Consider the following 26,622-nt stretch of genomic DNA (forward strand, 5'->3'; position numbering starts at 1 on the left):
CTAAGCCCTCTGACCGAATCCGCAACATCCTCTTTCGTGTTATGTGAGTTCAGATAGAAGTTGACCTCTGCTTCTCTGCTGTACTGGACCACAGAGACTCGGTCGTTGTTTTCTCCCACACTGAGTTTATCCACCACTGTCTTAACAAACTCGCGCATGGCAGGGAAGCTATTCCTAGTGCTATCAGAACCATCCAGGAGGAATACAATATCCTTTTTGGCAGTGTCAACTGAGAAAAGACAGGAAGACAAAAAAGTCAAAACCTCTGCTAAAAGTACAGTCATGGGCAAATCATCAACCGGTCCGTTTTTTCTTTTTTTCTTTTTTTTTTTTTGGTTCAAAGCACATGGACCTTCCTACTTGTGTTTTAAACAGAGGGAAAGTACACTACCAACTTTCTGGAAATGCACACATAGAGCAAATCATGTTCCTTTATTTCTTTTTTTTCTTATTCCACCCTCTGAATGTTGGTGGAACAAAGAAGGTAGTCAGCAAAAAGACGTGCTTGATAACATACCAAGTACAGTTGGTGATTCCGGGGTCACGTCAATAACCACATTTTCCACGGAGGACATAAGTTGCTGTTGGACACCAGGAAGCTCAGTGAATTCAGACACAGACAGAGCATTACTGGGGTCATGGGATATCTTCTGCAGTTCTCTGATATCAGAGCCTCTGGTTCCAATTGCAAAAGTCAAGACACCCAGCTGTTTGAGAGCAGAGGCTGGTGCGTCAACACTGTCAAAAGATCGTCCACCACTTAGCAATATTAGGATCTGTGGAACTCCTTCCAGACGCCTGCTTCCAGCAGAGGCCGTGAAAACATTATCCCTCAAGTACTGGAGAGCTGCTCCAGTGTTGAGGGGTCTTCCGCCTTTGTGCCTCAAACCTCTGACAGTGTCAAGGATCTCGCCTTTTGTGGCATATGTGTTCAAATAGAATTGGACAGCTGGATCTCTGCTGTACTGAACCACTGAGACACGGTCTCTGTTGTCATCCACACTCAGTGTCTCCACTACGGTTTGAACAAAGTCTCTCATAGCTGGGAATCCAGTTCTACTACCATCAGATCCATCCAGCAAGAACACATAATCCCTTCCTGGTGGTTGTCTCCCTACTAGGAAAGATAAGATTTGGGACATGTTTAGGCACAGTCATCCAGTCTTTCCTGTGGCAAAGTCAGACAATGAAAGCTAACCATAACTTTTACAACTCGCAATGATTAGGCTGCCATAATTGGTTCTTCAAACTGCACTGGCTGACGTAGACTCAGTAAATCACACATTAATACAGGTCAAGCTGTGTCCTACCCTGAGCTTGAAAGGTAAACATAGATTACTTTCTTACCAGTCACTGTTGGTGTCATTGGCGTGGCCCTGACTAGCACTGTGCTCATTACTGAGGAAAGCTGTTCTTGGACACCTGGGAGGTCAGTGAACTCAGACACTGATAGAGCATAACTCGGCTCATATGATATCTTCTGCAGCTCTCTACTGTCAGAGTTCCTTGTTCCAATGCCAATCACAAAGATGCCCTGCTGTTTGAGAGCAGAGGCTGGGGTGTCTACATTGTCAAAAGATCTTCCCCCAGTCAGCAGGATCAACATCTGTGGAACACCTTGAAAGCGCCGACTTCCGGAGGAGTTTGTAAAGACGTTGTCTCTGACGTATTGGAGGGCAGCCCCAGTGTTGAGGGGTCTTCCTCCTTTGTGCCTAAGCCCTCTGACCGAATCCGCAACATCCTCTTTCGTGTTATGTGAGTTCAGATAGAAGTTGACCTCTGCTTCTCTGCTGTACTGGACCACAGAGACTCGGTCGTTGTTTTCTCCCACACTGAGTTTATCCACCACTGTCTTAACAAACTCGCGCATGGCAGGGAAGCTATTCCTAGTGCTATCAGAACCATCCAGGAGGAATACAATATCCTTTTTGGCAGTGTCAACTGAGAAAAGACAGGAAGACAAAAAAGTCAAAACCTCTGCTAAAAGTACAGTCATGGGCAAATCATCAACCGGTCCGTTTTTTCTTTTTTTCTTTTTTTTTTTTTGGTTCAAAGCACATGGACCTTCCTACTTGTGTTTTAAACAGAGGGAAAGTACACTACCAACTTTCTGGAAATGCACACATAGAGCAAATCATGTTCCTTTATTTCTTTTTTTTCTTATTCCACCCTCTGAATGTTGGTGGAACAAAGAAGGTAGTCAGCAAAAAGACGTGCTTGATAACATACCAAGTACAGTTGGTGATTCCGGGGTCACGTCAATAACCACATTTTCCACGGAGGACATAAGTTGCTGTTGGACACCAGGAAGCTCAGTGAATTCAGACACAGACAGAGCATTACTGGGGTCATGGGATATCTTCTGCAGTTCTCTGATATCAGAGCCTCTGGTTCCAATTGCAAAAGTCAAGACACCCAGCTGTTTGAGAGCAGAGGCTGGTGCGTCAACACTGTCAAAAGATCGTCCACCACTTAGCAATATTAGGATCTGTGGAACTCCTTCCAGACGCCTGCTTCCAGCAGAGGCCGTGAAAACATTATCCCTCAAGTACTGGAGAGCTGCTCCAGTGTTGAGGGGTCTTCCGCCTTTGTGCCTCAAACCTCTGACAGTGTCAAGGATCTCGCCTTTTGTGGCATATGTGTTCAAATAGAATTGGACAGCTGGATCTCTGCTGTACTGAACCACTGAGACACGGTCTCTGTTGTCATCCACACTCAGTGTCTCCACTACGGTTTGAACAAAGTCTCTCATAGCTGGGAATCCAGTTCTACTACCATCAGATCCATCCAGCAAGAACACATAATCCCTTCCTGGTGGTTGTCTCCCTACTAGGAAAGATAAGATTTGGGACATGTTTAGGCACAGTCATCCAGTCTTTCCTGTGGCAAAGTCAGACAATGAAAGCTAACCATAACTTTTACAACTCGCAATGATAAGGCTGCCATAATTGGTTCTTCAAACTGCACTGGCTGACGTAGACTCAGTAAATCACACATTAATACAGGTCAAGCTGTGTCCTACCCTGAGCTTGAAAGGTAAATATAGATTACTTTCTTACCAGTCACTGTTGGTGTCATTGGCGTGGCCCTGACTAGCACTGTGCTCATTACTGAGGAAAGCTGTTCTTGGACACCTGGGAGGTCAGTGAACTCAGACACTGATAGAGCATAACTCGGCTCATATGATATCTTCTGCAGCTCTCTACTGTCAGAGTTCCTTGTTCCAATGCCAATCACAAAGATGCCCTGCTGTTTGAGAGCAGAGGCTGGGGTGTCTACATTGTCAAAAGATCTTCCCCCAGTCAGCAGGATCAACATCTGTGGAACACCTTGAAAGCGCCGACTTCCGGAGGAGTTTGTAAAGACGTTGTCTCTGACGTATTGGAGGGCAGCCCCAGTGTTGAGGGGTCTTCCTCCTTTGTGCCTAAGCCCTCTGACCGAATCCGCAACATCCTCTTTCGTGTTATGTGAGTTCAGATAGAAGTTGACCTCTGCTTCTCTGCTGTACTGGACCACAGAGACTCGGTCGTTGTTTTCTCCCACACTGAGTTTATCCACCACTGTCTTAACAAACTCGCGCATGGCAGGGAAGCTATTCCTAGTGCTATCAGAACCATCCAGGAGGAATACAATATCCTTTTTGGCAGTGTCAACTGAGAAAAGACAGGAAGACAAAAAAGTCAAAACCTCTGCTAAAAGTACAGTCATGGGCAAATCATCAACCGGTCCGTTTTTTCTTTTTTTCTTTTTTTTTTTTTGGTTCAAAGCACATGGACCTTCCTACTTGTGTTTTAAACAGAGGGAAAGTACACTACCAACTTTCTGGAAATGCACACATAGAGCAAATCATGTTCCTTTATTTCTTTTTTTTCTTATTCCACCCTCTGAATGTTGGTGGAACAAAGAAGGTAGTCAGCAAAAAGACGTGCTTGATAACATACCAAGTACAGTTGGTGATTCCGGGGTCACGTCAATAACCACATTTTCCACGGAGGACATAAGTTGCTGTTGGACACCAGGAAGCTCAGTGAATTCAGACACAGACAGAGCATTACTGGGGTCATGGGATATCTTCTGCAGTTCTCTGATATCAGAGCCTCTGGTTCCAATTGCAAAAGTCAAGACACCCAGCTGTTTGAGAGCAGAGGCTGGTGCGTCAACACTGTCAAAAGATCGTCCACCACTTAGCAATATTAGGATCTGTGGAACTCCTTCCAGACGCCTGCTTCCAGCAGAGGCCGTGAAAACATTATCCCTCAAGTACTGGAGAGCTGCTCCAGTGTTGAGGGGTCTTCCGCCTTTGTGCCTCAAACCTCTGACAGTGTCAAGGATCTCGCCTTTTGTGGCATATGTGTTCAAATAGAATTGGACAGCTGGATCTCTGCTGTACTGAACCACTGAGACACGGTCTCTGTTGTCATCCACACTCAGTGTCTCCACTACGGTTTGAACAAAGTCTCTCATAGCTGGGAATCCAGTTCTACTACCATCAGATCCATCCAGCAAGAACACATAATCCCTTCCTGGTGGTTGTCTCCCTACTAGGAAAGATAAGATTTGGGACATGTTTAGGCACAGTCATCCAGTCTTTCCTGTGGCAAAGTCAGACAATGAAAGCTAACCATAACTTTTACAACTCGCAATGATTAGGCTGCCATAATTGGTTCTTCAAACTGCACTGGCTGACGTAGACTCAGTAAATCACACATTAATACAGGTCAAGCTGTGTCCTACCCTGAGCTTGAAAGGTAAACATAGATTACTTTCTTACCAGTCACTGTTGGTGTCATTGGCGTGGCCCTGACTAGCACTGTGCTCATTACTGAGGAAAGCTGTTCTTGGACACCTGGGAGGTCAGTGAACTCAGACACTGATAGAGCATAACTCGGCTCATATGATATCTTCTGCAGCTCTCTACTGTCAGAGTTCCTTGTTCCAATGCCAATCACAAAGATGCCCTGCTGTTTGAGAGCAGAGGCTGGGGTGTCTACATTGTCAAAAGATCTTCCCCCAGTCAGCAGGATCAACATCTGTGGAACACCTTGAAAGCGCCGACTTCCGGAGGAGTTTGTAAAGACGTTGTCTCTGACGTATTGGAGGGCAGCCCCAGTGTTGAGGGGTCTTCCTCCTTTGTGCCTAAGCCCTCTGACCGAATCCGCAACATCCTCTTTCGTGTTATGTGAGTTCAGATAGAAGTTGACCTCTGCTTCTCTGCTGTACTGGACCACAGAGACTCGGTCGTTGTTTTCTCCCACACTGAGTTTATCCACCACTGTCTTAACAAACTCGCGCATGGCAGGGAAGCTATTCCTAGTGCTATCAGAACCATCCAGGAGGAATACAATATCCTTTTTGGCAGTGTCAACTGAGAAAAGACAGGAAGACAAAAAAGTCAAAACCTCTGCTAAAAGTACAGTCATGGGCAAATCATCAACCGGTCTGCTTTTTTGGGGTTTTTTTTTTTTGGTTCAAAGCACATGGACCTTCCTACTTGTGTTTTAAACAGAGGGAAAGTACACTACCAACTTTCTGGAAATGCACACATAGAGCAAATCATGTTCCTTTATTTCTTTTTTTTCTTATTCCACCCTCTGAATGTTGGTGGAACAAAGAAGGTAGTCAGCAAAAAGACGTGCTTGATAACATACCAAGTACAGTTGGTGATTCCGGGGTCACGTCAATAACCACATTTTCCACGGAGGACATAAGTTGCTGTTGGACACCAGGAAGCTCAGTGAATTCAGACACAGACAGAGCATTACTGGGGTCATGGGATATCTTCTGCAGTTCTCTGATATCAGAGCCTCTGGTTCCAATTGCAAAAGTCAAGACACCCAGCTGTTTGAGAGCAGAGGCTGGTGCGTCAACACTGTCAAAAGATCGTCCACCACTTAGCAATATTAGGATCTGTGGAACTCCTTCCAGACGCCTGCTTCCAGCAGAGGCCGTGAAAACATTATCCCTCAAGTACTGGAGAGCTGCTCCAGTGTTGAGGGGTCTTCCGCCTTTGTGCCTCAAACCTCTGACAGTGTCAAGGATCTCGCCTTTTGTGGCATATGTGTTCAAATAGAATTGGACAGCTGGATCTCTGCTGTACTGAACCACTGAGACACGGTCTCTGTTGTCATCCACACTCAGTGTCTCCACTACGGTTTGAACAAAGTCTCTCATAGCTGGGAATCCAGTTCTACTACCATCAGATCCATCCAGCAAGAACACATAATCCCTTCCTGGTGGTTGTCTCCCTACTAGGAAAGATAAGATTTGGGACATGTTTAGGCACAGTCATCCAGTCTTTCCTGTGGCAAAGTCAGACAATGAAAGCTAACCATAACTTTTACAACTCGCAATGATAAGGCTGCCATAATTGGTTCTTCAAACTGCACTGGCTGACGTAGACTCAGTAAATCACACATTAATACAGGTCAAGCTGTGTCCTACCCTGAGCTTGAAAGGTAAACATAGATTACTTTCTTACCAGTCACTGTTGGTGTCATTGGCGTGGCCCTGACTAGCACTGTGCTCATTACTGAGGAAAGCTGTTCTTGGACACCTGGGAGGTCAGTGAACTCAGACACTGATAGAGCATAACTCGGCTCATATGATATCTTCTGCAGCTCTCTACTGTCAGAGTTCCTTGTTCCAATGCCAATCACAAAGATGCCCTGCTGTTTGAGAGCAGAGGCTGGGGTGTCTACATTGTCAAAAGATCTTCCCCCAGTCAGCAGGATCAACATCTGTGGAACACCTTGAAAGCGCCGACTTCCGGAGGAGTTTGTAAAGACGTTGTCTCTGACGTATTGGAGGGCAGCCCCAGTGTTGAGGGGTCTTCCTCCTTTGTGTCTAAGCCCTCTGACCGAATCCGCAACATCCTCTTTCGTGTTATGTGAGTTCAGATAGAAGTTGACCTCTGCTTCTCTGCTGTACTGGACCACAGAGACTCGGTCGTTGTTTTCTCCCACACTGAGTTTATCCACCACTGTCTTAACAAACTCGCGCATGGCAGGGAAGCTATTCCTAGTGCTATCAGAACCATCCAGGAGGAATACAATATCCTTTTTGGCAGTGTCAACTGAGAAAAGACAGGAAGACAAAAAAGTCAAAACCTCTGCTAAAAGTACAGTCATGGGCAAATCATCAACCGGTCCGTTTTTTCTTTTTTTCTTTTTTTTTTTTTGGTTCAAAGCACATGGACCTTCCTACTTGTGTTTTAAACAGAGGGAAAGTACACTACCAACTTTCTGGAAATGCACACATAGAGCAAATCATGTTCCTTTATTTCTTTTTTTTCTTATTCCACCCTCTGAATGTTGGTGGAACAAAGAAGGTAGTCAGCAAAAAGACGTGCTTGATAACATACCAAGTACAGTTGGTGATTCCGGGGTCACGTCAATAACCACATTTTCCACGGAGGACATAAGTTGCTGTTGGACACCAGGAAGCTCAGTGAATTCAGACACAGACAGAGCATTACTGGGGTCATGGGATATCTTCTGCAGTTCTCTGATATCAGAGCCTCTGGTTCCAATTGCAAAAGTCAAGACACCCAGCTGTTTGAGAGCAGAGGCTGGTGCGTCAACACTGTCAAAAGATCGTCCACCACTTAGCAATATTAGGATCTGTGGAACTCCTTCCAGACGCCTGCTTCCAGCAGAGGCCGTGAAAACATTATCCCTCAAGTACTGGAGAGCTGCTCCAGTGTTGAGGGGTCTTCCGCCTTTGTGCCTCAAACCTCTGACAGTGTCAAGGATCTCGCCTTTTGTGGCATATGTGTTCAAATAGAATTGGACAGCTGGATCTCTGCTGTACTGAACCACTGAGACACGGTCTCTGTTGTCATCCACACTCAGTGTCTCCACTACGGTTTGAACAAAGTCTCTCATAGCTGGGAATCCAGTTCTACTACCATCAGATCCATCCAGCAAGAACACATAATCCCTTCCTGGTGGTTGTCTCCCTACTAGGAAAGATAAGATTTGGGACATGTTTAGGCACAGTCATCCAGTCTTTCCTGTGGCAAAGTCAGACAATGAAAGCTAACCATAACTTTTACAACTCGCAATGATTAGGCTGCCATAATTGGTTCTTCAAACTGCACTGGCTGACGTAGACTCAGTAAATCACACATTAATACAGGTCAAGCTGTGTCCTACCCTGAGCTTGAAAGGTAAACATAGATTACTTTCTTACCAGTCACTGTTGGTGTCATTGGCGTGGCCCTGACTAGCACTGTGCTCATTACTGAGGAAAGCTGTTCTTGGACACCTGGGAGGTCAGTGAACTCAGACACTGATAGAGCATAACTCGGCTCATATGATATCTTCTGCAGCTCTCTACTGTCAGAGTTCCTTGTTCCAATGCCAATCACAAAGATGCCCTGCTGTTTGAGAGCAGAGGCTGGGGTGTCTACATTGTCAAAAGATCTTCCCCCAGTCAGCAGGATCAACATCTGTGGAACACCTTGAAAGCGCCGACTTCCGGAGGAGTTTGTAAAGACGTTGTCTCTGACGTATTGGAGGGCAGCCCCAGTGTTGAGGGGTCTTCCTCCTTTGTGTCTAAGCCCTCTGACCGAATCCGCAACATCCTCTTTCGTGTTATGTGAGTTCAGATAGAAGTTGACCTCTGCTTCTCTGCTGTACTGGACCACAGAGACTCGGTCGTTGTTTTCTCCCACACTGAGTTTATCCACCACTGTCTTAACAAACTCGCGCATGGCAGGGAAGCTATTCCTAGTGCTATCAGAACCATCCAGGAGGAATACAATATCCTTTTTGGCAGTGTCAACTGAGAAAAGACAGGAAGACAAAAAAGTCAAAACCTCTGCTAAAAGTACAGTCATGGGCAAATCATCAACCGGTCCGTTTTTTCTTTTTTTCTTTTTTTTTTTTTGGTTCAAAGCACATGGACCTTCCTACTTGTGTTTTAAACAGAGGGAAAGTACACTACCAACTTTCTGGAAATGCACACATAGAGCAAATCATGTTCCTTTATTTCTTTTTTTTCTTATTCCACCCTCTGAATGTTGGTGGAACAAAGAAGGTAGTCAGCAAAAAGACGTGCTTGATAACATACCAAGTACAGTTGGTGATTCCGGGGTCACGTCAATAACCACATTTTCCACGGAGGACATAAGTTGCTGTTGGACACCAGGAAGCTCAGTGAATTCAGACACAGACAGAGCATTACTGGGGTCATGGGATATCTTCTGCAGTTCTCTGATATCAGAGCCTCTGGTTCCAATTGCAAAAGTCAAGACACCCAGCTGTTTGAGAGCAGAGGCTGGTGCGTCAACACTGTCAAAAGATCGTCCACCACTTAGCAATATTAGGATCTGTGGAACTCCTTCCAGACGCCTGCTTCCAGCAGAGGCCGTGAAAACATTATCCCTCAAGTACTGGAGAGCTGCTCCAGTGTTGAGGGGTCTTCCGCCTTTGTGCCTCAAACCTCTGACAGTGTCAAGGATCTCGCCTTTTGTGGCATATGTGTTCAAATAGAATTGGACAGCTGGATCTCTGCTGTACTGAACCACTGAGACACGGTCTCTGTTGTCATCCACACTCAGTGTCTCCACTACGGTTTGAACAAAGTCTCTCATAGCTGGGAATCCAGTTCTACTACCATCAGATCCATCCAGCAAGAACACATAATCCCTTCCTGGTGGTTGTCTCCCTACTAGGAAAGATAAGATTTGGGACATGTTTAGGCACAGTCATCCAGTCTTTCCTGTGGCAAAGTCAGACAATGAAAGCTAACCATAACTTTTACAACTCGCAATGATTAGGCTGCCATAATTGGTTCTTCAAACTGCACTGGCTGACGTAGACTCAGTAAATCACACATTAATACAGGTCAAGCTGTGTCCTACCCTGAGCTTGAAAGGTAAACATAGATTACTTTCTTACCAGTCACTGTTGGTGTCATTGGCGTGGCCCTGACTAGCACTGTGCTCATTACTGAGGAAAGCTGTTCTTGGACACCTGGGAGGTCAGTGAACTCAGACACTGATAGAGCATAACTCGGCTCATATGATATCTTCTGCAGCTCTCTACTGTCAGAGTTCCTTGTTCCAATGCCAATCACAAAGATGCCCTGCTGTTTGAGAGCAGAGGCTGGGGTGTCTACATTGTCAAAAGATCTTCCCCCAGTCAGCAGGATCAACATCTGTGGAACACCTTGAAAGCGCCGACTTCCGGAGGAGTTTGTAAAGACGTTGTCTCTGACGTATTGGAGGGCAGCCCCAGTGTTGAGGGGTCTTCCTCCTTTGTGTCTAAGCCCTCTGACCGAATCCGCAACATCCTCTTTCGTGTTATGTGAGTTCAGATAGAAGTTGACCTCTGCTTCTCTGCTGTACTGGACCACAGAGACTCGGTCGTTGTTTTCTCCCACACTGAGTTTATCCACCACTGTCTTAACAAACTCGCGCATGGCAGGGAAGCTATTCCTAGTGCTATCAGAACCATCCAGGAGGAATACAATATCCTTTTTGGCAGTGTCAACTGAGAAAAGACAGGAAGACAAAAAAGTCAAAACCTCTGCTAAAAGTACAGTCATGGGCAAATCATCAACCGGTCCGTTTTTTCTTTTTTTCTTTTTTTTTTTTTGGTTCAAAGCACATGGACCTTCCTACTTGTGTTTTAAACAGAGGGAAAGTACACTACCAACTTTCTGGAAATGCACACATAGAGCAAATCATGTTCCTTTATTTCTTTTTTTTCTTATTCCACCCTCTGAATGTTGGTGGAACAAAGAAGGTAGTCAGCAAAAAGACGTGCTTGATAACATACCAAGTACAGTTGGTGATTCCGGGGTCACGTCAATAACCACATTTTCCACGGAGGACATAAGTTGCTGTTGGACACCAGGAAGCTCAGTGAATTCAGACACAGACAGAGCATTACTGGGGTCATGGGATATCTTCTGCAGTTCTCTGATATCAGAGCCTCTGGTTCCAATTGCAAAAGTCAAGACACCCAGCTGTTTGAGAGCAGAGGCTGGTGCGTCAACACTGTCAAAAGATCGTCCACCACTTAGCAATATTAGGATCTGTGGAACTCCTTCCAGACGCCTGCTTCCAGCAGAGGCCGTGAAAACATTATCCCTCAAGTACTGGAGAGCTGCTCCAGTGTTGAGGGGTCTTCCGCCTTTGTGCCTCAAACCTCTGACAGTGTCAAGGATCTCGCCTTTTGTGGCATATGTGTTCAAATAGAATTGGACAGCTGGATCTCTGCTGTACTGAACCACTGAGACACGGTCTCTGTTGTCATCCACACTCAGTGTCTCCACTACGGTTTGAACAAAGTCTCTCATAGCTGGGAATCCAGTTCTACTACCATCAGATCCATCCAGCAAGAACACATAATCCCTTCCTGGTGGTTGTCTCCCTACTAGGAAAGATAAGATTTGGGACATGTTTAGGCACAGTCATCCAGTCTTTCCTGTGGCAAAGTCAGACAATGAAAGCTAACCATAACTTTTACAACTCGCAATGATTAGGCTGCCATAATTGGTTCTTCAAACTGCACTGGCTGACGTAGACTCAGTAAATCACACATTAATACAGGTCAAGCTGTGTCCTACCCTGAGCTTGAAAGGTAAACATAGATTACTTTCTTACCAGTCACTGTTGGTGTCATTGGCGTGGCCCTGACTAGCACTGTGCTCATTACTGAGGAAAGCTGTTCTTGGACACCTGGGAGGTCAGTGAACTCAGACACTGATAGAGCATAACTCGGCTCATATGATATCTTCTGCAGCTCTCTACTGTCAGAGTTCCTTGTTCCAATGCCAATCACAAAGATGCCCTGCTGTTTGAGAGCAGAGGCTGGGGTGTCTACATTGTCAAAAGATCTTCCCCCAGTCAGCAGGATCAACATCTGTGGAACACCTTGAAAGCGCCGACTTCCGGAGGAGTTTGTAAAGACGTTGTCTCTGACGTATTGGAGGGCAGCCCCAGTGTTGAGGGGTCTTCCTCCTTTGTGTCTAAGCCCTCTGACCGAATCCGCAACATCCTCTTTCGTGTTATGTGAGTTCAGATAGAAGTTGACCTCTGCTTCTCTGCTGTACTGGACCACAGAGACTCGGTCGTTGTTTTCTCCCACACTGAGTTTATCCACCACTGTCTTAACAAACTCGCGCATGGCAGGGAAGCTATTCCTAGTGCTATCAGAACCATCCAGGAGGAATACAATATCCTTTTTGGCAGTGTCAACTGAGAAAAGACAGGAAGACAAAAAAGTCAAAACCTCTGCTAAAAGTACAGTCATGGGCAAATCATCAACCGGTCCGTTTTTTCTTTTTTTCTTTTTTTTTTTTTGGTTCAAAGCACATGGACCTTCCTACTTGTGTTTTAAACAGAGGGAAAGTACACTACCAACTTTCTGGAAATGCACACATAGAGCAAATCATGTTCCTTTATTTCTTTTTTTTCTTATTCCACCCTCTGAATGTTGGTGGAACAAAGAAGGTAGTCAGCAAAAAGACGTGCTTGATAACATACCAAGTACAGTTGGTGATTCCGGGGTCACGTCAATAACCACATTTTCCACGGAGGACATAAGTTGCTGTTGGACACCAGGAAGCTCAGTGAATTCAGACACAGACAGAGCATTACTGGGGTCATGGGATATCTTCTGCAGTTCTCTGATATCAGAGCCTCTGGTTCCAATTGCAAAAGTCAAGACACCCAGCTGTTTGAGAGCAGAGGCTGGTGCGTCAACACTGTCAAAAGATCGTCCACCACTTAGCAATATTAGGATCTGTGGAACTCCTTCCAGACGCCTGCTTCCAGCAGAGGCCGTGAAAACATTATCCCTCAAGTACTGGAGAGCTGCTCCAGTGTTGAGGGGTCTTCCGCCTTTGTGCCTCAAACCTCTGACAGTGTCAAGGATCTCGCCTTTTGTGGCATATGTGTTCAAATAGAATTGGACAGCTGGATCTCTGCTGTACTGAACCACTGAGACACGGTCTCTGTTGTCATCCACACTCAGTGTCTCCACTACGGTTTGAACAAAGTCTCTCATAGCTGGGAATCCAGTTCTACTACCATCAGATCCATCCAGCAAGAACACATAATCCCTTCCTGGTGGTTGTCTCCCTACTAGGAAAGATAAGATTTGGGACATGTTTAGGCACAGTCATCCAGTCTTTCCTGTGGCAAAGTCAGACAATGAAAGCTAACCATAACTTTTACAACTCGCAATGATTAGGCTGCCATAATTGGTTCTTCAAACTGCACTGGCTGACGTAGACTCAGTAAATCACACATTAATACAGGTCAAGCTGTGTCCTACCCTGAGCTTGAAAGGTAAACATAGATTACTTTCTTACCAGTCACTGTTGGTGTCATTGGCGTGGCCCTGACTAGCACTGTGCTCATTACTGAGGAAAGCTGTTCTTGGACACCTGGGAGGTCAGTGAACTCAGACACTGATAGAGCATAACTCGGCTCATATGATATCTTCTGCAGCTCTCTACTGTCAGAGTTCCTTGTTCCAATGCCAATCACAAAGATGCCCTGCTGTTTGAGAGCAGAGGCTGGGGTGTCTACATTGTCAAAAGATCTTCCCCCAGTCAGCAGGATCAACATCTGTGGAACACCTTGAAAGCGCCGACTTCCGGAGGAGTTTGTAAAGACGTTGTCTCTGACGTATTGGAGGGCAGCCCCAGTGTTGAGGGGTCTTCCTCCTTTGTGTCTAAGCCCTCTGACCGAATCCGCAACATCCTCTTTCGTGTTATGTGAGTTCAGATAGAAGTTGACCTCTGCTTCTCTGCTGTACTGGACCACAGAGACTCGGTCGTTGTTTTCTCCCACACTGAGTTTATCCACCACTGTCTTAACAAACTCGCGCATGGCAGGGAAGCTATTCCTAGTGCTATCAGAACCATCCAGGAGGAATACAATATCCTTTTTGGCAGTGTCAACTGAGAAAAGACAGGAAGACAAAAAAGTCAAAACCTCTGCTAAAAGTACAGTCATGGGCAAATCATCAACCGGTCCGTTTTTTCTTTTTTTCTTTTTTTTTTTTTGGTTCAAAGCACATGGACCTTCCTACTTGTGTTTTAAACAGAGGGAAAGTACACTACCAACTTTCTGGAAATGCACACATAGAGCAAATCATGTTCCTTTATTTCTTTTTTTTCTTATTCCACCCTCTGAATGTTGGTGGAACAAAGAAGGTAGTCAGCAAAAAGACGTGCTTGATAACATACCAAGTACAGTTGGTGATTCCGGGGTCACGTCAATAACCACATTTTCCACGGAGGACATAAGTTGCTGTTGGACACCAGGAAGCTCAGTGAATTCAGACACAGACAGAGCATTACTGGGGTCATGGGATATCTTCTGCAGTTCTCTGATATCAGAGCCTCTGGTTCCAATTGCAAAAGTCAAGACACCCAGCTGTTTGAGAGCAGAGGCTGGTGCGTCAACACTGTCAAAAGATCGTCCACCACTTAGCAATATTAGGATCTGTGGAACTCCTTCCAGACGCCTGCTTCCAGCAGAGGCCGTGAAAACATTATCCCTCAAGTACTGGAGAGCTGCTCCAGTGTTGAGAGGTCTTCCGCCTTTGTGCCTCAAACCTCTGACAGTGTCAAGGATCTCGCCTTTTGTGGCATATGTGTTCAAATAGAATTGGACAGCTGGATCTCTGCTGTACTGAACCACTGAGACACGGTCTCTGTTGTCATCCACACTCAGTGTCTCCACTACGGTTTGAACAAAGTCTCTCATAGCTGGGAATCCAGTTCTACTACCATCAGATCCATCCAGCAAGAACACATAATCCCTTCCTGGTGGTTGTCTCCCTACTAGGAAAGATAAGATTTGGGACATGTTTAGGCACAGTCATCCAGTCTTTCCTGTGGCAAAGTCAGACAATGAAAGCTAACCATAACTTTTACAACTCGCAATGATTAGGCTGCCATAATTGGTTCTTCAAACTGCACTGGCTGACGTAGACTCAGTAAATCACACATTAATACAGGTCAAGCTGTGTCCTACCCTGAGCTTGAAAGGTAAACATAGATTACTTTCTTACCAGTCACTGTTGGTGTCATTGGCGTGGCCCTGACTAGCACTGTGCTCATTACTGAGGAAAGCTGTTCTTGGACACCTGGGAGGTCAGTGAACTCAGACACTGATAGAGCATAACTCGGCTCATATGATATCTTCTGCAGCTCTCTACTGTCAGAGTTCCTTGTTCCAATGCCAATCACAAAGATGCCCTGCTGTTTGAGAGCAGAGGCTGGGGTGTCTACATTGTCAAAAGATCTTCCCCCAGTCAGCAGGATCAACATCTGTGGAACACCTTGAAAGCGCCGACTTCCGGAGGAGTTTGTAAAGACGTTGTCTCTGACGTATTGGAGGGCAGCCCCAGTGTTGAGGGGTCTTCCTCCTTTGTGTCTAAGCCCTCTGACCGAATCCGCAACATCCTCTTTCGTGTTATGTGAGTTCAGATAGAAGTTGACCTCTGCTTCTCTGCTGTACTGGACCACAGAGACTCGGTCGTTGTTTTCTCCCACACTGAGTTTATCCACCACTGTCTTAACAAACTCGCGCATGGCAGGGAAGCTATTCCTAGTGCTATCAGAACCATCCAGGAGGAATACAATATCCTTTTTGGCAGTGTCAACTGAGAAAAGACAGGAAGACAAAAAAGTCAAAACCTCTGCTAAAAGTACAGTCATGGGCAAATCATCAACCGGTCCGTTTTTTCTTTTTTTCTTTTTTTTTTTTTGGTTCAAAGCACATGGACCTTCCTACTTGTGTTTTAAACAGAGGGAAAGTACACTACCAACTTTCTGGAAATGCACACATAGAGCAAATCATGTTCCTTTATTTCTTTTTTTTCTTATTCCACCCTCTGAATGTTGGTGGAACAAAGAAGGTAGTCAGCAAAAAGACGTGCTTGATAACATACCAAGTACAGTTGGTGATTCCGGGGTCACGTCAATAACCACATTTTCCACGGAGGACATAAGTTGCTGTTGGACACCAGGAAGCTCAGTGAATTCAGACACAGACAGAGCATTACTGGGGTCATGGGATATCTTCTGCAGTTCTCTGATATCAGAGCCTCTGGTTCCAATTGCAAAAGTCAAGACACCCAGCTGTTTGAGAGCAGAGGCTGGTGCGTCAACACTGTCAAAAGATCGTCCACCACTTAGCAATATTAGGATCTGTGGAACTCCTTCCAGACGCCTGCTTCCAGCAGAGGCCGTGAAAACATTATCCCTCAAGTACTGGAGAGCTGCTCCAGTGTTGAGGGGTCTTCCGCCTTTGTGCCTCAAACCTCTGACAGTGTCAAGGATCTCGCCTTTTGTGGCATATGTGTTCAAATAGAATTGGACAGCTGGATCTCTGCTGTACTGAACCACTGAGACACGGTCTCTGTTGTCATCCACACTCAGTGTCTCCACTACGGTTTGAACAAAGTCTCTCATAGCTGGGAATCCAGTTCTACTACCATCAGATCCATCCAGCAAGAACACATAATCCCTTCCTGGTGGTTGTCTCCCTACTAGGAAAGATAAGATTTGGGACATGTTTAGGCACAGTCATCCAGTCTTTCCTGTGGCAAAGTCAGACAATGAAAGCTAACCATAACTTTTACAACTCGCAATGATTAGGCTGCCATAATTGGTTCTTCAAACTGCACTGGCTGACGTAGACTCAGTAAATCACACATTAATACAGGTCAAGCTGTGTCCTACCCTGAGCTTGAAAGGTAAACATAGATTACTTTCTTACCAGTCACTGTTGGTGTCATTGGCGTGGCCCTGACTAGCACTGTGCTCATTACTGAGGAAAGCTGTTCTTGGACACCTGGGAGGTCAGTGAACTCAGACACTGATAGAGCATAACTCGGCTCATATGATATCTTCTGCAGCTCTCTACTGTCAGAGTTCCTTGTTCCAATGCCAATCACAAAGATGCCCTGCTGTTTGAGAGCAGAGGCTGGGGTGTCTACATTGTCAAAAGATCTTCCCCCAGTCAGCAGGATCAACATCTGTGGAACACCTTGAAAGCGCCGACTTCCGGAGGAGTTTGTAAAGACGTTGTCTCTGACGTATTGGAGGGCAGCCCCAGTGTTGAGGGGTCTTCCTCCTTTGTGCCTAAGCCCTCTGACCGAATCCGCAACATCCTCTTTCGTGTTATGTGAGTTCAGATAGAAGTTGACCTCTGCTTCTCTGCTGTACTGGACCACAGAGACTCGGTCGTTGTTTTCTCCCACATTGAGTTTATCCACCACTGTCTTAACAAACTCGCGCATGGCAGGGAAGCTATTCCTAGTGCTATCAGAACCATCCAGGAGGAATACAATATCCTTTTTGGCAGTGTCAACTGAGAAAAGACAGGAAGACAAAAAAGTCAAAACCTCTGCTAAAAGTACAGTCATGGGCAAATCATCAACCGGTCCGTTTTTTCTTTTTTTCTTTTTTTTTTTTTGGTTCAAAGCACATGGACCTTCCTACTTGTGTTTTAAACAGAGGGAAAGTACACTACCAACTTTCTGGAAATGCACACATAGAGCAAATCATGTTCCTTTATTTCTTTTTTTTCTTATTCCACCCTCTGAATGTTGGTGGAACAAAGAAGGTAGTCAGCAAAAAGACGTGCTTGATAACATACCAAGTACAGTTGGTGATTCCGGGGTCACGTCAATAACCACATTTTCCACGGAGGACATAAGTTGCTGTTGGACACCAGGAAGCTCAGTGAATTCAGACACAGACAGAGCATTACTGGGGTCATGGGATATCTTCTGCAGTTCTCTGATATCAGAGCCTCTGGTTCCAATTGCAAAAGTCAAGACACCCAGCTGTTTGAGAGCAGAGGCTGGTGCGTCAACACTGTCAAAAGATCGTCCACCACTTAGCAATATTAGGATCTGTGGAACTCCTTCCAGACGCCTGCTTCCAGCAGAGGCCGTGAAAACATTATCCCTCAAGTACTGGAGAGCTGCTCCAGTGTTGAGGGGTCTTCCGCCTTTGTGCCTCAAACCTCTGACAGTGTCAAGGATCTCGCCTTTTGTGGCATATGTGTTCAAATAGAATTGGACAGCTGGATCTCTGCTGTACTGAACCACTGAGACACGGTCTCTGTTGTCATCCACACTCAGTGTCTCCACTACGGTTTGAACAAAGTCTCTCATAGCTGGGAATCCAGTTCTACTACCATCAGATCCATCCAGCAAGAACACATAATCCCTTCCTGGTGGTTGTCTCCCTACTAGGAAAGATAAGATTTGGGACATGTTTAGGCACAGTCATCCAGTCTTTCCTGTGGCAAAGTCAGACAATGAAAGCTAACCATAACTTTTACAACTCGCAATGATAAGGCTGCCATAATTGGTTCTTCAAACTGCACTGGCTGACGTAGACTCAGTAAATCACACATTAATACAGGTCAAGCTGTGTCCTACCCTGAGCTTGAAAGGTAAATATAGATTACTTTCTTACCAGTCACTGTTGGTGTCATTGGCGTGGCCCTGACTAGCACTGTGCTCATTACTGAGGAAAGCTGTTCTTGGACACCTGGGAGGTCAGTGAACTCAGACACTGATAGAGCATAACTCGGCTCATATGATATCTTCTGCAGCTCTCTACTGTCAGAGTTCCTTGTTCCAATGCCAATCACAAAGATGCCCTGCTGTTTGAGAGCAGAGGCTGGGGTGTCTACATTGTCAAAAGATCTTCCCCCAGTCAGCAGGATCAACATCTGTGGAACACCTTGAAAGCGCCGACTTCCGGAGGAGTTTGTAAAGACGTTGTCTCTGACGTATTGGAGGGCAGCCCCAGTGTTGAGGGGTCTTCCTCCTTTGTGCCTAAGCCCTCTGACCGAATCCGCAACATCCTCTTTCGTGTTATGTGAGTTCAGATAGAAGTTGACCTCTGCTTCTCTGCTGTACTGGACCACAGAGACTCGGTCGTTGTTTTCTCCCACACTGAGTTTATCCACCACTGTCTTAACAAACTCGCGCATGGCAGGGAAGCTATTCCTAGTGCTATCAGAACCATCCAGGAGGAATACAATATCCTTTTTGGCAGTGTCAACTGAGAAAAGACAGGAAGACAAAAAAGTCAAAACCTCTGCTAAAAGTTCAGTCATGGGCAAATCATCAACCGGTCCGTTTTTTCTTTTTTTCTTTTTTTTTTTTTTGGTTCAAAGCACATGGACCTTCCTACTTGTGTTTTAAACAGAGGGAAAGTACACTACCAACTTTCTGGAAATGCACACATAGAGCAAATCATGTTCCTTTATTTCTTTTTTTTCTTATTCCACCCTCTGAATGTTGGTGGAACAAAGAAGGTAGTCAGCAAAAAGACGTGCTTGATAACATACCAAGTACAGTTGGTGATTCCGGGGTCACGTCAATAACCACATTTTCCACGGAGGACATAAGTTGCTGTTGGACACCAGGAAGCTCAGTGAATTCAGACACAGACAGAGCATTACTGGGGTCACGGGATATCTTCTGCAGTTCTCTGATATCAGAGCCTCTGGTTCCAATTGCAAAAGTCAAGACACCCAGCTGTTTGAGAGCAGAGGCTGGTGCGTCAACACTGTCAAAAGATCGTCCACCACTTAGCAATATTAGGATCTGTGGAACTCCTTCCAGACGCCTGCTTCCAGCCGAGGCCGTGAAAACATTATCCCTCAAGTACTGGAGAGCTGCTCCAGTGTTGAGGGGTCTTCCGCCTTTGTGCCTCAAACCTCTGACAGTGTCAAGGATCTCGCCTTTTGTGGCATATGTGTTCAAATAGAATTGGACAGCTGGATCTCTGCTGTACTGAACCACTGAGACACGGTCTCTGTTGTCATCCACACTCAGTGTCTCCACTACGGTTTGAACAAAGTCTCTCATAGCTGGGAATCCAGTTCTACTACCATCAGATCCATCCAGCAAGAACACATAATCCCTTCCTGGTGGTTGTCTCCCTACTAGGAAAGATAAGATTTGGGACATGTTTAGGCACAGTCATCCAGTCTTTCCTGTGGCAAAGTCAGACAATGAAAGCTAACCATAACTTTTACAACTCGCAATGATAAGGCTGCCATAATTGGTTCTTCAAACTGCACTGGCTGACGTAGACTCAGTAAATCACACATTAATACAGGTCAAGCTGTGTCCTACCCTGAGCTTGAAAGGTAAATATAGATTACTTTCTTACCAGTCACTGTTGGTGTCATTGGCGTGGCCCTGACTAGCACTGTGCTCATTACTGAGGAAAGCTGTTCTTGGACACCTGGGAGGTCAGTGAACTCAGACACTGATAGAGCATAACTCGGCTCATATGATATCTTCTGCAGCTCTCTACTGTCAGAGTTCCTTGTTCCAATGCCAATCACAAAGATGCCCTGCTGTTTGAGAGCAGAGGCTGGGGTGTCTACATTGTCAAAAGATCTTCCCCCAGTCAGCAGGATCAACATCTGTGGAACACCTTGAAAGCGCCGACTTCCGGAGGAGTTTGTAAAGACGTTGTCTCTGACGTATTGGAGGGCAGCCCCAGTGTTGAGGGGTCTTCCTCCTTTGTGCCTAAGCCCTCTGACCGAATCCGCAACATCCTCTTTCGTGTTATGTGAGTTCAGATAGAAGTTGACCTCTGCTTCTCTGCTGTACTGGACCACAGAGACTCGGTCGTTGTTTTCTCCCACACTGAGTTTATCCACCACTGTCTTAACAAACTCGCGCATGGCAGGGAAGCTATTCCTAGTGCTATCAGAACCATCCAGGAGGAATACAATATCCTTTTTGGCAGTGTCAACTGAGAAAAGACAGGAAGACAAAAAAGTCAAAACCTCTGCTAAAAGTACAGTCATGGGCAAATCATCAACCGGTCCGTTTTTTCTTTTTTTCTTTTTTTTTTTTTGGTTCAAAGCACATGGACCTTCCTACTTGTGTTTTAAACAGAGGGAAAGTACACTACCAACTTTCTGGAAATGCACACATAGAGCAAATCATGTTCCTTTATTTCTTTTTTTTCTTATTCCACCCTCTGAATGTTGGTGGAACAAAGAAGGTAGTCAGCAAAAAGACGTGCTTGATAACATACCAAGTACAGTTGGTGATTCCGGGGTCACGTCAATAACCACATTTTCCACGGAGGACATAAGTTGCTGTTGGACACCAGGAAGCTCAGTGAATTCAGACACAGACAGAGCATTACTGGGGTCACGGGATATCTTCTGCAGTTCTCTGATATCAGAGCCTCTGGTTCCAATTGCAAAAGTCAAGACACCCAGCTGTTTGAGAGCAGAGGCTGGTGCGTCAACACTGTCAAAAGATCGTCCACCACTTAGCAATATTAGGATCTGTGGAACTCCTTCCAGACGCCTGCTTCCAGCAGAGGCCGTGAAAACATTATCCCTCAAGTACTGGAGAGCTGCTCCAGTGTTGAGGGGTCTTCCGCCTTTGTGCCTCAAACCTCTGACAGTGTCAAGGATCTCGCCTTTTGTGGCATATGTGTTCAAATAGAATTGGACAGCTGGATCTCTGCTGTACTGAACCACTGAGACACGGTCTCTGTTGTCATCCACACTCAGTGTCTCCACTACGGTTTGAACAAAGTCTCTCATAGCTGGGAATCCAGTTCTACTACCATCAGATCCATCCAGCAAGAACACATAATCCCTTCCTGGTGGTTGTCTCCCTACTAGGAAAGATAAGATTTGGGACATGTTTAGGCACAGTCATCCAGTCTTTCCTGTGGCAAAGTCAGACAATGAAAGCTAACCATAACTTTTACAACTCGCAATGATAAGGCTGCCATAATTGGTTCTTCAAACTGCACTGGCTGACGTAGACTCAGTAAATCACACATTAATACAGGTCAAGCTGTGTCCTACCCTGAGCTTGAAAGGTAAATATAGATTACTTTCTTACCAGTCACTGTTGGTGTCATTGGCGTGGCCCTGACTAGCACTGTGCTCATTACTGAGGAAAGCTGTTCTTGGACACCTGGGAGGTCAGTGAACTCAGACACTGATAGAGCATAACTCGGCTCATATGATATCTTCTGCAGCTCTCTACTGTCAGAGTTCCTTGTTCCAATGCCAATCACAAAGATGCCCTGCTGTTTGAGAGCAGAGGCTGGGGTGTCTACATTGTCAAAAGATCTTCCCCCAGTCAGCAGGATCAACATCTGTGGAACACCTTGAAAGCGCCGACTTCCGGAGGAGTTTGTAAAGACGTTGTCTCTGACGTATTGGAGGGCAGCCCCAGTGTTGAGGGGTCTTCCTCCTTTGTGCCTAAGCCCTCTGACCGAATCCGCAACATCCTCTTTCGTGTTATGTGAGTTCAGATAGAAGTTGACCTCTGCTTCTCTGCTGTACTGGACCACAGAGACTCGGTCGTTGTTTTCTCCCACACTGAGTTTATCCACCACTGTCTTAACAAACTCGCGCATGGCAGGGAAGCTATTCCTAGTGCTATCAGAACCATCCAGGAGGAATACAATATCCTTTTTGGCAGTGTCAACTGAGAAAAGACAGGAAGACAAAAAAGTCAAAACCTCTGCTAAAAGTACAGTCATGGGCAAATCATCAACCGGTCCGTTTTTTCTTTTTTTCTTTTTTTTTTTTTGGTTCAAAGCACATGGACCTTCCTACTTGTGTTTTAAACAGAGGGAAAGTACACTACCAACTTTCTGGAAATGCACACATAGAGCAAATCATGTTCCTTTATTTCTTTTTTTTCTTATTCCACCCTCTGAATGTTGGTGGAACAAAGAAGGTAGTCAGCAAAAAGACGTGCTTGATAACATACCAAGTACAGTTGGTGATTCCGGGGTCACGTCAATAACCACATTTTCCACGGAGGACATAAGTTGCTGTTGGACACCAGGAAGCTCAGTGAATTCAGACACAGACAGAGCATTACTGGGGTCACGGGATATCTTCTGCAGTTCTCTGATATCAGAGCCTCTGGTTCCAATTGCAAAAGTCAAGACACCCAGCTGTTTGAGAGCAGAGGCTGGTGCGTCAACACTGTCAAAAGATCGTCCACCACTTAGCAATATTAGGATCTGTGGAACTCCTTCCAGACGCCTGCTTCCAGCAGAGGCCGTGAAAACATTATCCCTCAAGTACTGGAGAGCTGCTCCAGTGTTGAGGGGTCTTCCGCCTTTGTGCCTCAAACCTCTGACAGTGTCAAGGATCTCGCCTTTTGTGGCATATGTGTTCAAATAGAATTGGACAGCTGGATCTCTGCTGTACTGAACCACTGAGACACGGTCTCTGTTGTCATCCACACTCAGTGTCTCCACTACGGTTTGAACAAAGTCTCTCATAGCTGGGAATCCAGTTCTACTACCATCAGATCCATCCAGCAAGAACACATAATCCCTTCCTGGTGGTTGTCTCCCTACTAGGAAAGATAAGATTTGGGACATGTTTAGGCACAGTCATCCAGTCTTTCCTGTGGCAAAGTCAGACAATGAAAGCTAACCATAACTTTTACAACTCGCAATGATAAGGCTGCCATAATTGGTTCTTCAAACTGCACTGGCTGACGTAGACTCAGTAAATCACACATTAATACAGGTCAAGCTGTGTCCTACCCTGAGCTTGAAAGGTAAATATAGATTACTTTCTTACCAGTCACTGTTGGTGTCATTGGCGTGGCCCTGACTAGCACTGTGCTCATTACTGAGGAAAGCTGTTCTTGGACACCTGGGAGGTCAGTGAACTCAGACACTGATAGAGCATAACTCGGCTCATATGATATCTTCTGCAGCTCTCTACTGTCAGAGTTCCTTGTTCCAATGCCAATCACAAAGATGCCCTGCTGTTTGAGAGCAGAGGCTGGGGTGTCTACATTGTCAAAAGATCTTCCCCCAGTCAGCAGGATCAACATCTGTGGAACACCTTGAAAGCGCCGACTTCCGGAGGAGTTTGTAAAGACGTTGTCTCTGACGTATTGGAGGGCAGCCCCAGTGTTGAGGGGTCTTCCTCCTTTGTGCCTAAGCCCTCTGACCGAATCCGCAACATCCTCTTTCGTGTTATGTGAGTTCAGATAGAAGTTGACCTCTGCTTCTCTGCTGTACTGGACCACAGAGACTCGGTCGTTGTTTTCTCCCACACTGAGTTTATCCACCACTGTCTTAACAAACTCGCGCATGGCAGGGAAGCTATTCCTAGTGCTATCAGAACCATCCAGGAGGAATACAATATCCTTTTTGGCAGTGTCAACTGAGAAAAGACAGGAAGACAAAAAAGTCAAAACCTCTGCTAAAAGTTCAGTCATGGGCAAATCATCAACCGGTCCATTTTTTCTTTTTTTCTTTTTTTTTTTTTGGTTCAAAGCACATGGACCTTCCTACTTGTGTTTTAAACAGAGGGAAAGTACACTACCAACTTTCTGGAAATGCACACATAGAGCAAATCATGTTCCTTTATTTCTTTTTTTTCTTATTCCACCCTCTGAATGTTGGTGGAACAAAGAAGGTAGTCAGCAAAAAGACGTGCTTGATAACATACCAAGTACAGTTGGTGATTCCGGGGTCACGTCAATAACCACATTTTCCACGGAGGACATAAGTTGCTGTTGGACACCAGGAAGCTCAGTGAATTCAGACACAGACAGAGCATTACTGGGGTCACGGGATATCTTCTGCAGTTCTCTGATATCAGAGCCTCTGGTTCCAATTGCAAAAGTCAAGACACCCAGCTGTTTGAGAGCAGAGGCTGGTGCGTCAACACTGTCAAAAGATCGTCCACCACTTAGCAATATTAGGATCTGTGGAACTCCTTCCAGACGCCTGCTTCCAGCCGAGGCCGTGAAAACATTATCCCTCAAGTACTGGAGAGCTGCTCCAGTGTTGAGGGGTCTTCCGCCTTTGTGCCTCAAACCTCTGACAGTGTCAAGGATCTCGCCTTTTGTGGCATATGTGTTCAAATAGAATTGGACAGCTGGATCTCTGCTGTACTGAACCACTGAGACACGGTCTCTGTTGTCATCCACACTCAGTGTCTCCACTACGGTTTGAACAAAGTCTCTCATAGCTGGGAATCCAGTTCTACTACCATCAGATCCATCCAGCAAGAACACATAATCCCTTCCTGGTGGTTGTCTCCCTACTAGGAAAGATAAGATTTGGGACATGTTTAGGCACAGTCATCCAGTCTTTCCTGTGGCAAAGTCAGACAATGAAAGCTAACCATAACTTTTACAACTCGCAATGATAAGGCTGCCATAATTGGTTCTTCAAACTGCACTGGCTGACGTAGACTCAGTAAATCACACATTAATACAGGTCAAGCTGTGTCCTACCCTGAGCTTGAAAGGTAAATATAGATTACTTTCTTACCAGTCACTGTTGGTGTCATTGGCGTGGCCCTGACTAGCACTGTGCTCATTACTGAGGAAAGCTGTTCTTGGACACCTGGGAGGTCAGTGAACTCAGACACTGATAGAGCATAACTCGGCTCATATGATATCTTCTGCAGCTCTCTACTGTCAGAGTTCCTTGTTCCAATGCCAATCACAAAGATGCCCTGCTGTTTGAGAGCAGAGGCTGGGGTGTCTACATTGTCAAAAGATCTTCCCCCAGTCAGCAGGATCAACATCTGTGGAACACCTTGAAAGCGCCGACTTCCGGAGGAGTTTGTAAAGACGTTGTCTCTGACGTATTGGAGGGCAGCCCCAGTGTTGAGGGGTCTTCCTCCTTTGTGCCTAAGCCCTCTGACCGAATCCGCAACATCCTCTTTCGTGTTATGTGAGTTCAGATAGAAGTTGACCTCTGCTTCTCTGCTGTACTGGACCACAGAGACTCGGTCGTTGTTTTCTCCCACACTGAGTTTATCCACCACTGTCTTAACAAACTCGCGCATGGCAGGGAAGCTATTCCTAGTGCTATCAGAACCATCCAGGAGGAATACAATATCCTTTTTGGCAGTGTCAACTGAGAAAAGACAGGAAGACAAAAAAGTCAAAACCTCTGCTAAAAGTACAGTCATGGGCAAATCATCAACCGGTCCGTTTTTTCTTTTTTTCTTTTTTTTTTTTTGGTTCAAAGCACATGGACCTTCCTACTTGTGTTTTAAACAGAGGGAAAGTACACTACCAACTTTCTGGAAATGCACACATAGAGCAAATCATGTTCCTTTATTTCTTTTTTTTCTTATTCCACCCTCTGAATGTTGGTGGAACAAAGAAGGTAGTCAGCAAAAAGACGTGCTTGATAACATACCAAGTACAGTTGGTGATTCCGGGGTCACGTCAATAACCACATTTTCCACGGAGGACATAAGTTGCTGTTGGACACCAGGAAGCTCAGTGAATTCAGACACAGACAGAGCATTACTGGGGTCACGGGATATCTTCTGCAGTTCTCTGATATCAGAGCCTCTGGTTCCAATTGCAAAAGTCAAGACACCCAGCTGTTTGAGAGCAGAGGCTGGTGCGTCAACACTGTCAAAAGATCGTCCACCACTTAGCAATATTAGGATCTGTGGAACTCCTTCCAGACGCCTGCTTCCAGCAGAGGCCGTGAAAACATTATCCCTCAAGTACTGGAGAGCTGCTCCAGTGTTGAGGGGTCTTCCGCCTTTGTGCCTCAAACCTCTGACAGTGTCAAGGATCTCGCCTTTTGTGGCATATGTGTTCAAATAGAATTGGA

The 26,622-nt window shown here is 45.6% G+C and overlaps 4 protein-coding genes across 8 annotated transcripts in view; all 4 read right to left on the reverse strand.

Moving 5' to 3' along the window:
- The window catches only part of LOC311488196 (collagen alpha-3(VI) chain-like), a 93,660-nt gene that overhangs the window by 29,587 nt on the left and 37,451 nt on the right, over window positions 1-26,622 (reverse strand). The window lies entirely within an intron of this gene.
- LOC311488720 (collagen alpha-3(VI) chain-like) lies at window positions 1,307-9,697 on the reverse strand (the record flags this gene model as incomplete). Its single annotated transcript, XM_084545571.1, has 10 exons — window positions 1,307-1,941; window positions 2,230-2,829; window positions 3,060-3,653; window positions 3,942-4,541; window positions 4,772-5,365; window positions 5,649-6,248; window positions 6,479-7,072; window positions 7,361-7,960; window positions 8,191-8,784; window positions 9,073-9,697. 10 exons carry the CDS (start codon window positions 9,695-9,697, stop codon window positions 1,307-1,309), a joined length of 6,036 nt encoding a protein of 2,011 aa, XP_084401697.1.
- On the reverse strand, window positions 9,862-11,409 carry LOC311488721 (collagen alpha-3(VI) chain-like; the record flags this gene model as incomplete). The annotated part of the gene is made up of 2 exons (XM_084545572.1): window positions 9,862-10,496; window positions 10,785-11,409. The coding sequence occupies 2 exons, from the start codon at window positions 11,407-11,409 to the stop codon at window positions 9,862-9,864; spliced, it is 1,260 nt and encodes a 419-aa protein (XP_084401698.1).
- LOC311488722 (collagen alpha-3(VI) chain-like) lies at window positions 14,998-23,292 on the reverse strand (the record flags this gene model as incomplete). The annotated part of the gene is made up of 10 exons (XM_084545573.1): window positions 14,998-15,632; window positions 15,921-16,520; window positions 16,751-17,344; window positions 17,633-18,232; window positions 18,463-19,056; window positions 19,346-19,945; window positions 20,176-20,769; window positions 21,058-21,657; window positions 21,888-22,481; window positions 22,770-23,292. The coding sequence occupies 10 exons, from the start codon at window positions 23,290-23,292 to the stop codon at window positions 14,998-15,000; spliced, it is 5,934 nt and encodes a 1,977-aa protein (XP_084401699.1).

Source organism: Chelon labrosus, assembly GCF_963514085.1.
Source record: "Chelon labrosus genome assembly, chromosome: 5".
Taxonomy (NCBI): domain Eukaryota; kingdom Metazoa; phylum Chordata; class Actinopteri; order Mugiliformes; family Mugilidae; genus Chelon; species Chelon labrosus.